Source organism: Eschrichtius robustus, chromosome 19 (genome assembly GCF_028021215.1).
Source record: "Eschrichtius robustus isolate mEscRob2 chromosome 19, mEscRob2.pri, whole genome shotgun sequence".
NCBI lineage: Eukaryota > Metazoa > Chordata > Mammalia > Artiodactyla > Eschrichtiidae > Eschrichtius > Eschrichtius robustus.
The window spans coordinates 60,794,858-60,805,082 of record NC_090842.1 but is presented as its reverse complement, the minus strand read 5'-3'; the positions used below and the strand labels follow the sequence as shown (position 1 = coordinate 60,805,082).

Sequence of the window (10,225 nt, the reverse complement as noted above, 5' to 3'; positions counted from 1 at the left end):
GGCCAGTCACAGTACACTGCTCACTACCACACCGCAACCCACCTTTTGCCCTGTTCCTATCGCAATTAATTTTTTTCAATGTGTCCAGGAGCCAAGCTGCCCCAGGAGATGTTTGTGGGGCTTGATCAAAACAGATTCCTGGGCCGCACAGCCCGCACCAGCAATTCACAGCTCTGGCACGAAGGGCTCCAGAACCCGCGTTTTGGCCACGTCTCCCAGATGATTATTCTGTATTTGGTAGCCAAGATGTGACGAAGCATGTAAACTGCAGGCCCTGGACCCACCAAGCCTGCAGAACCCAGGAGTATGGGGATGGCAAGCAAAGTGACTTAAACACAAGTCGCCATCACGGAGGGCGGGAGGGGAGGGGACACAAGGGTGTGACAAAATCACCCTGGAGCATTCTTCAGTTGCCGAGTCCACAGCCGAGAAATAAGTTTGTAAACACTTTTATTTGCATGTTGACCTGCGCCCTCTTTTTAAGTTCCAGGAGGCAGTGAGTTTAAGTGTGCAGGCGAAAGGGCGAAGAAGAAGGAGAAGAGGAAGGAATTTCTCCCTCACCTCTCTCACTTTTTCAAGCTGAGCACCTAGAATTGCATATGAAGAGGTTAAAATCATGGGTGATGCGAACGTTGTATGGGTTTATTTACATTCCTTGGGTTACTATAAAGAGTCTATATTTTAAAAATCAATGCATGGGGAATTCCCTGGCGGTCCAGTAGTTAGGATTTGGCACTTTCACTGCCGGGCCCAGGTTCAATCCCTGGTCCGGGAATTAAAATCCCACAAGCCACGTGAAAAAAAATTAAATCAATGCATGAGAGATACAATTTTAAAAGAAAAAGGGGTGTTAGATGGAGATGTGCGGGGCACTGCCAGGCCCTTGCTGTACCTCCATTTTCAAGTGTGGAGATAGCATCTCTGTCCAAGTGTCGGAGTTAGGGACGCACCCTGAGTGGCCCATACTGTGGCAGGTGGCGAGGTCCTCCGTGGCCCCCCTGCCCTCACCTCACAGCTGGTCTTCCTGCTCTCCGTGCTCTGCCTCTGCTCTGGCCTCAGCCCTCAGGACCCTGAGGCTCCTAGCCCCGCCTGCCCTGGGGACTCTCTTGGGCAGGGTGGGCAACCGGGGAGTGTGCCAGAAGGCTCTCCGGCGCTTTCGAAACCATGAAAAGCGTCCAGGGGTCTGGAATCTTACTGTCTTGACCTGTTTCCGGGTCCTAGATCCTGGGGTGACTCCTGGGGCCCTCCCAGCAGCTGAGGATTCAACCCCCTGGACAGCTGGGGTCTCTGCCCTCTGATTATCCGCAGCTTCTGCCCTCTGGTCAGATATGGCTTCTGCCCCATCAGATACAGCCTCTGCTCCCTGGACATCTGGTGCCTCTGCCCTCTGATTATCTGCATCCTCTACCCTCTGGACAGCTGGGGCCTCTGCCCTCTGATTGTCCAGAGCCTCTGCCCCCTGGACAGCTATGGCCTCTGCCCCCTGGACAGCTATGGCCCCTGCTCTTTGATTATCTACAGCCTCCACCCTCTGATTATCTACAGCCTCCACTCTCTGCTCGTCTATAGCCTCTGCCCCCTGAACTCTGGCTGCTGCTTCCTCTCTCCTGCGACGCCGGAACGAGGCCCAGTTGATCTTAGGCCTCCACCGTCTTGGGGGGCTCTCAGGCACCTGCCCATCTCCTGCATTTCCCACATTATCCCCCAGGCTGGCGCTGCGTGGCACTGATGCACCATCCCTCTCCAACCTGGTAGAGGCCTGCCAGGCTTCGCCCACCCCTGGGCTGGACCTCGGTGCCCAGCCCTTCACCCTCCGCTTCAGCTTCCCCCAGGACACCTGGCTGACATACTCCCGCCACCTGTCCGCTTTGGACAGCTGGGGCACCGGGTTGTCCTCAAACATGGGCACTGGCAGGTTCACCCGGCGGCGGGCTGGCGGCACGCTGGGCTTCTTCTCCCCTCGCCGGAGGAAGGCCTCCACCAGTTCCTCATCATCCTCGCTCTCCAGGTCGCTCCCAAGGAATTTGCTGCCCAGGTAACTGACAGGCATTTTGCGCACCTTCCTGCCACGCCCCGTGCCTTTGTGGCCCTTGTCACCCTTGTCTCTGGAGGTCTCGAAGTCGCTGAACTCGCTGTCACTGGCGTTGCTGCTGTCATAAGTGCCCACGACCAGCCGGGGAGGTGGGGTCACCATCTGCTGGACTCTCCTCATCCGGGGCCCCTTGGGTTTTTTGGGGGGTTGGGGTGGATGCGGGGTGCTCTTCTCAATGATGCGGGCCACATCCTCCAGGGTGCGGCCTTCTTCCTCCAGAAACTGGATCAGCCGCTCCCGAAATTCCGCCTCCTTGGTGGCGGGCTTGGAGATGACCCTCCAGACGCCTCCCGCCAGCCGGACTTCGCGGGGGATGAGCAAATAGTCAACGTCCTCCCCGATCTGCAGCATTCCCACTGTGGAGTCCTCCTCCCGGCGAAACACCTTGCCGATCTTCTTAAAGGTCCCCACAGGCTTCAAGGCTTCCACGAGGACGTCCAAATCCACATCTTTGCAGACGTCGGGAACGCTCCAGAGGATGAGGCAGTCGGGGGATGGGAGGAAGCCCCAGGGGAACCAGCCCCCCACATGGCTTTTCTCGAGGGTCTTTAAAATCTCCAGGGTGAAATCTGGGGTGGGGGCAATGCGCCCAAACTACTCGTAGCCCCGAGTCTTGGCGGGTGAGGGTGGGGTCTCGGCAGCGCCGCCGGGAGAGTCTCACCTCCCAATTTCTCTGCCTGCAACGAGTCTGGTCTTGATCAAGTCCCGCTCCCCTCAAGGACTGGTGGGAATCAATTTCCAGGATGCTTACGTGAGCCGGGATGAGGTCAGTCCTGAGGCTCCAAGCCCACAGCAAGCTGCAAACGGGTGTCCCGCCTGCAGCTGCGATACAGGGGCTGCCCGGTGGCTCTTCCTGTTCCAGGGACGTGCCTGGAACTTGGGAGAGAACTTCGCAGACAAAGACGGCTCAGCCGTGGCTATTCAATATGGCCGAGGCGCTTGGAGGCCGCAGCCCAGCTCCCCAGGAGGGTCTCCCGCCCCTAGGCAGGCTGCCACCCCGGTCCAGGCTGACCTTGACGCACCTCCCGCCTCCCAGCCCGAGCGCTCAATGCCGAGGAGCGCGCGCGCGCAGGAAGCTCCTCCTCGCCTTCCCCCAGGATGAGGCCCACCTTCCCGCTTCTCATCTTACACTCCGGGACTCGGGAAGACTGACAAGGGGGCTGTCCACTCCCTTCGGGACACCCTCGCTCCCCTCCCCCACAGGGGCGTGGCCGCGCCCCGGGCCTCTCAGGGGCCCCGTCTTCCAAGCTGAACGCCCGCGCCGAAGCCCAAGCCCACGTCAGCACCTTTCCCCAAGAAAGGCAGCAGTTCCCAAACTAAACAGTTGCCATCCTAAACGTGCGGGTTCCAGCCAAGCCCTGAAGGTGGGCGTGCTAATGGGACAGTCCCTTTGAAAGACATTGGCACTGTATATTACCGTTTTAAAATCGCGTGACTTTTGGTACCAGCAGTTCCTACCTATATACCGAGATGTGTGGGTGGAGAACTTGGTACCAGGGTCTTTCTGCACCAACCGCAGTGTGGGGCTTGGCACACAGTAGGTGCCCAAGAAATATTTTTGAGTGAATGAATGTGTTACCGACCAGGGTTCTTGACCCCTTAATCAATAGAAATTGATCAGAGGCCAGACAAGAAATTCAGGCAAGGCTTTATTGGGGCCCCTGTGGCAGCGGGGCGCGGGGTGGGGGGGAGCGAGAACACACAACAGGTTCCCTTGCTGGCTCACTCCCTGGGGCCAGGGGGTTGGGGGACGAGCTTGTTCCTTATATGGGGTGAGGGTAAGGGTGTGTCCAGGGGTCCGGCTGGAGCGGTGGCTTAGATGGTTTGCCCACCCCTTAGGTGATGTTGCGTGCAGGGGGCATGCGCCAGTACCCTGCTTTTGCTCCCGACCCCCTGCTTTTGTTCTGGGCTCTTCCAAAGTGGCAGTTGGACTTTTCGGTATCTTTTGTCCAGCATTTGCCCTAACTGTGCATGCATGCAGTTACTTTTAGTCCCATACAGTTTCCTTGTATTCTGTTGCTGGAGGAGACGCGTGTCCAGGTGCAAGCATGGCAGCACTGCAGCAAAGGGTCCCAGGTCCCAGCCTGTCTCAAATGAACCTAATTGTTCATCAGTAGGAATTGACTAAACTGTACAGCTCTGTTCTTATAGTGATATACTAGGCAGCTATGAAAAAAAAGAAGTGACTGAGAATAGTCACCTTTTACGGAGCACTTCCTATGTACTAGGCATCATTCTAAGTGCTCTCTACGAATTAACTCATGAAATTAACTCACCAAAACATTATGAGACAGGTAATATGATGATCATTCCCATTTTATAGCTGAGGAAATAAAATCACTTGCTCAAGCTCACATGGCCAGAAAGTATTGGAACCTGGATTCGAATCTGAAACAGTCTGACGTGTGTGTGAGCGTGTGCGCATGCGAAGGCCAAAGGGTCTAGGTGCGTATGTTTACTCATCACATATATAAGTACCGCCCCAAATGGCTGTGTCTGGGGAGGGGGACTAGGGACCCCCAGAGGTGGCAGAGACATGTACTTTTCACTCTATATCCTTTGGGATTCCTTAGATTTTTAGCAACCGAAAATGTTCATTAAGGGAATTCCTTGGCTGTCCAGTGGTTGGGACTCCACTCTTTCACTGCCAAGGGCACGGGTTCAATCCCTGGTCGGGGAATTAAGATCCCACAAACCCTGCGGCGGGGCCAAAAAAGAAAAGAAATGTTCATTAAAGTAAGTTAAATTAAATCGAAGGTCCTCAGACCTGGCCACAGACATAGTGGGTCAGGATCCCTGGGACGTGTTGACCAGGATTTGCAAAGCTTCCCAGGTAACTCTGAGGCCCACGAAGCCCTATTAAATCTCCCCACTTCCCTCTCTCTTCCTCTCCTCCTCACTCCACTCCAGCCACACCTGCCTCCTTACTGTTCATCCAACACACAGGCTTACTGCCACCTCAGGGCCTTTGCACTTGCTGTTCCCAACACCCAAAATGTTCTGCTCCCACCTCCTCTTGGCAATCTCCTACAGCTCAAAGGTCATCATTTTAGAAAGGTCATACTGCCCGCCACCCCTAAACTACTGGTTGGCCTCTACCCTCTTCTGGGCGCTCCAGTCCAGGAATCCTTAACCCTTTCTGTGCAATAGACCCTTTTCAGGATAGTTTTTCAATGCATAGAATTGCATCCATGGGATTACAAAGGAGACCAATTATAACGAAATAGAACTGTTAAAAGAAAAATCGCAACAACAAAACCTGTAAACTAATGACTTTAATATAAAGTATAAAAATGAACACGTGTAACTTTAACTCACCACGTGTGATTTTATTTCACTCTTGAAGGAACCAGGCAGATGTTTAGGGAAGGAAGGAAGGGAGAGAAAAGGAAGGGGAGGGAGAGAGGGAAAGAAGGAAGGAAGAAAGATGCTTGAGGGGCGGAGGACGGTTAAGGTCTCGCTGAGACCTTTTCACAGTTATTGGCTCATTCGGGTTGTTTTTGCTTTTGCAGAGCCGGGTCGTTAGGCTTCGCTGGATTTTCTCCTCCTCCTTCTCATAAGCTCCTTCCCAGCCGCCGGGGTCAGCCCTTCACCGGGCCTCCTGCCACTGCGCCCCTCCCTTTTGCACAATTTCTCTCCCCGCCGCCCAGCGTTCTCCATGGCAACGAGGAGATGCACTCCTTCCCGAGGGTCCGCTCTGAGAGGGTGGGCGGAGGCGGAGGGTGGAGCAGGGCAGCCCCTCCTCTCAGCCTCTTATAACTTCCCTCGGCCTGATCCCACAAATCAGCTTCCCTGAGAAGCTGCTTTGTAGAGGTCCGAAACGAAAAATTTCTACGACACCTCTGGTTGAGGAATGTTGGCTTAAGAATCCAACTCTGAGATGTCAAGGCTTCCACGTGGGAATGGCCTCGCAGATGAGGCATTGGGTTTTGTAACTGGTAAAAATTGTGTTTGGGGGTGGGGGGGGGGAGGATTATCCTAGAAATAAAACCCTCAAATGTTAAACATTGTTACAAAAATTGCCAACCCCTGAGCAGTTCCGCTGTGGGTGATTTAAGTTACCCAGCTCTTTGGCAGGCGAGATTCTCCAGCCGCCCCAGAAGAAAACAATAATTATAGCTCCCACTTCTATACTTGTTTAAAAGAAATGAAAAATCCAAAAAGAATGGAGGAAGAAAACAAAACATGGCTCAACTCTCTCTACCCAGCTACACTTGGTTGCCACTTTAAAAAAAAATTAATAAAAGTGACACACACACTTAAGAACATGCTGAAGTTACAGAAAGGTTAAAATGAAAAACAAGTCTCCCTCCCCCAGTCCCAAGCCTGCAGCCTCTCCCCTCAAAGTAACCACAGTTAAATGCCTCTGCACTTTTTTTTCTAAAAAAAAATGCTTGCATGGGTAATTTTAGAATTTAACCCATGAGGATTTTTAACATCATCCTGAATTATTTTCATTACATCATTTACCACTTCCTGTATTTTCTTATTTATTTATTGTCTCACCCTATTAGAATACTAGCCCCATGAGAGCAGGGATATTTGTCTGGTTTGTTCGCTGCTGAATTTGCAGAATCTAGAACAGTGCTGATCGGAGCTCAAAATATTTGTTGAATGAGTAAATGAGGGGATTGGGCTAGATCTAGTGCTATAAAACTTGCTTTTTTCACTTAATAGCATGTCTTGAAGTCTTTCCATATCAGTACAAGCAGATCAATGTCAGTTTTCTTTTTTCTCAACAGCTTCCATCTTTGCGTAAGCCCTCAAGCCTGGAATGTATTAATACTGATAATAATTCATTTTTCTTGAGCACCTATTTTACCCCCAACCCTGTGCATTTTCGCTTTTAATCCCACAACCCCTCCTAAACAAGTATTATTCCCATTTTTCAGATGAGAAAAACTGAGGCCAAAGGCAGCCACACAGCTGAGACGTGGCAAAACTTTGAATCACTCAGGATTCTCAGATTCCAGCCTCCTACTTCTTTTTTTTTTTTTTTAAGTCTTTATTGAAATTGTTACAATATTGCTTCTGTTTTATGTTTTGGTTCCTTGGTTGCAGGCATGTGGGATCTCAGCTCCCCCACCAGGGATCGAATCCACACCCCCTGCATTGGAAGGGGAAGGCTTAACCACTGGACCACCAAGGAAGTCCCACCCCATAAACTTTTTAAATAATGTGGGATCTTAGTTCCCCAACCAAGGGTCGAACCTGTGCCCCCTGCAGTGGAAGTGCAGAATCTTAACCACTGGACCACTAGGTAAGTCCCTCCAGCCCCATACTCTTAAGCCTCCTTTATGTGCCCTGTTGCCTGTGGTGGTTGGGGGTAGGGAACAAGGTTGGCAGGCAATCCCCGAAGACTTGTCTCCCAGGTGACATTTGTAACTCTGGCACAGTCACCAGATTTGTCCTAAATGTCCCGAAATCAGATCCCTATCTAGAATGAACAGGATATAAATTATCCACACTTTTGAACCAGATATCACTGGGCTAAGTGACAGCACATAGTAGGTCTTCAACACATACAGCAGGAAGCAGCCTTGTGGCCCACACTCCGACCACATAATTGCGTTGCCCTCCCCTCCCACCCTCCCCAATCCCAAATCTGAAGGCTTTTGGTGAGTACGGAAGCAAAGCTGGCAGTTAGAGCAGCCATATATTTAAAGAATCATTCATTCATTCATTTCTTCATGTGGCACATTTCTCTAAAGTAGTGAATCTCAAGTCTGGTTGCACATTAGAATCACTGGGAAGAGTTTTAGAAATCCCAGTTTCCTGAGTCCAACCTACTGGATCAGAATGTCTTAGGGTGGGGGTGGGGTACTGCATTTAAAAATCTTCCTGAATGACTCTGACAGAGGTGATGGCTGGTAAGGTTGGACAGAAGTAGGTGAGGAACTGAATGTCCCCAGCGGAACTTGACCAACTGGAAGTACCACAATACCAGCGAAGAGCCAGATCGGAAATTACGGTTTGTCCAATTTTAGCAACATATTGGAGCCCTTTAAAGGGCACATGGGGGCTCTCAGGTTGAATAATATCTACCCAAAGATTTCAGGTCCTCATCCCTGGAATTGGAAAATGGTGCTTTATTTGGAAAAAGGGTCTTTGCAGATGTAAGTAAGGATTTGAGATGAGATTGCCATGGATTATCTGGGTGGACCCAAAAACTGCCATCAGGAATGTCCTATAATAAGAGAGAAGCAGAGGAAGCAGATGACAGAGACACAGAAAAGAGGTACAGAATCGGAGGAGGCCATGTGAAGATGGCGACAGAGACTGGAGTGATGGGGCCACAAGCCCAGGAACACCTGGAGTCATCGGAAGCTGGAAGAGGCAAGGAAGTCTTCGTCCCTAGAGCCTCTGGAGGGAGCTCAGCCTTGCCAACACCTTGATGTTGGACTTCTCTTTGGCAGGACTGAAGAAAACTCCAAATTAAAGCATTCGAGTTTTATTCCTTGACCTTGTCTCTCAAGAATAATTATTCCTGAAGTGAAAGAATTCTTGTGCAGTGTCCTGATCTCCAGGAGTCAGTTTTGGGTGATGGGATCCTTGGAAATGTTTTAAAATGCCCCCCGCCCCAGCCTGCAGAGCTTCTGTCTGCTGCCTGCCCCTCGTCGCCAGCCTCACACCAGGGCGATCCAATGGTTAGACCTCCCTTCTCTCAGGAGTCTATGAAACTTTTGGCATTCACATATCTCACACTGAACTTTCCTGTAAAATCGCCTCCCCCTTACCGAGCACTTGATCTTCAGACAGCATCTTTTTGAGTCTTCATGATCACCCTCAGCAATAGGTACGATTACTATCAACCCATTTCACAGATGAGGAAATTGAGGCATGAAAATGAAGGACTTTACCCAGGCAGCCCACCTCCAGACCGTCCCACTCTTTATTTCATTAAGTCAGTTTTATTGAAAGTATACTTTATATCTTATACAACGTACCCTTTTAAAATGTCCATTGTGGTAAGTTTTAGAGTCACCATCACCACCATCAAGATATAGAACCCTGGGCTTCCCTGGTGGCGCAGTGGTTGAGAGTCTGCCTGACAATGCAGGGGACGCGGGTTCAAGCCCTGGTTTGGGAAGATCCCACGTGCCGCGGAGCGACTAGGCCCGTGAGCCACAACTACTGAGCCTGCGCGACTGGAGCCTGTGCTCCGCAACAGGAGAGGCCACAATAGTGAGAGGCCCGCGCACCGCGATGAAGAGTGGCCCCCACTTGCCACAACTAGAGAAAGCCCTCGCACAGAAACGAAGACCCAACACAGCTATAAATAAATAAATAAATAAGCCTACACCTTTTAAAAAAAAAAAAAAAGATATAGGACCCTTCCATCAGCCCCAAAACTCCCCTTGTACCCTTTATGGCAGTCACCTCTGCCTACCCCCAACCACTGATCTGATTTCTGTCCTATAAGTGTTGCTTTTTTTAGAGTTTTATATCAAAAGAATCATACGATGTGTCCTTTTTGCTTGGCTTCTTTGACTCAACATCATGATTTGGGGATTCATCTGTGTTGCTGTATCTGTAGTTCACTCCTTTTAGTTGCTATGTAATCATTTATTGAGTGAATACTCCACAATTTATCCATTCACTTCTCAGTGGAAATCTGGGTTCTAGCAGCTTTATGACTAAAGCTCCTATGAATATTTCAGAGCCTATGTTTTTCACTGCAAGCTGTATACTCTCTCTGTTGCAAAGAATCTGCAGCATGGGTAGCAATAGCCCCACTTTACAGATAAAGAAACTAAGGCCCAGAGAGGTGAAGTCGGCTCCCTGAAGACACACAGCTAAACAGGTAGCAGAGTCAAGAATTGAACCCAGGCCTGTGTAGCTCCAAATCCTTTGACACTCCTTCCATTGTGTGCCCTGTTGATGCCAGGGAACAGTGGGTACTGTCTTCCAAAGGTCATGACCTTGGTGGATTCACCAGTCTGCCCTTCGGCATCCCATTCTGAAGCAGCCTTTTGTCAGCACACAGAGAACACATAGTCTGCTGTGGGAGCTGGGTACACTTTTATCAAGTTCAGGAATCTGAGCTCTAAAACCAGACTGATATGTTCTTTGTCAACGCAAAACGCAACTGTCACTGGATCCAGGATCCCAATGGCCAACACTTAACAGCTT

General features: G+C 50.6%; 1 protein-coding gene across 1 annotated transcript; it reads right to left on the bottom strand.

Annotated features, from left to right (window-relative positions):
* Positions 1 to 455: 455 nt before the first annotated feature.
* On the bottom strand, positions 456 to 3,114 carry CCDC8 (coiled-coil domain containing 8). Its single transcript, XM_068527765.1, has one exon. The coding sequence runs from the start codon at positions 2,441 to 2,443 to the stop codon at positions 1,010 to 1,012; it is 1,434 nt and encodes a 477-aa protein (XP_068383866.1). The 5' UTR covers positions 2,444 to 3,114; the 3' UTR covers positions 456 to 1,009.
* Between the last annotated feature and the right edge of the window lie 7,111 nt (positions 3,115 to 10,225).

Coding starts and splice junctions, on each gene's coding strand:
- CCDC8 (XM_068527765.1), bottom strand. CDS start 2,443: ATGCTGCAGATCGGGGAGGACGTTGACTATTTGCTCATCCCCCGCGAA.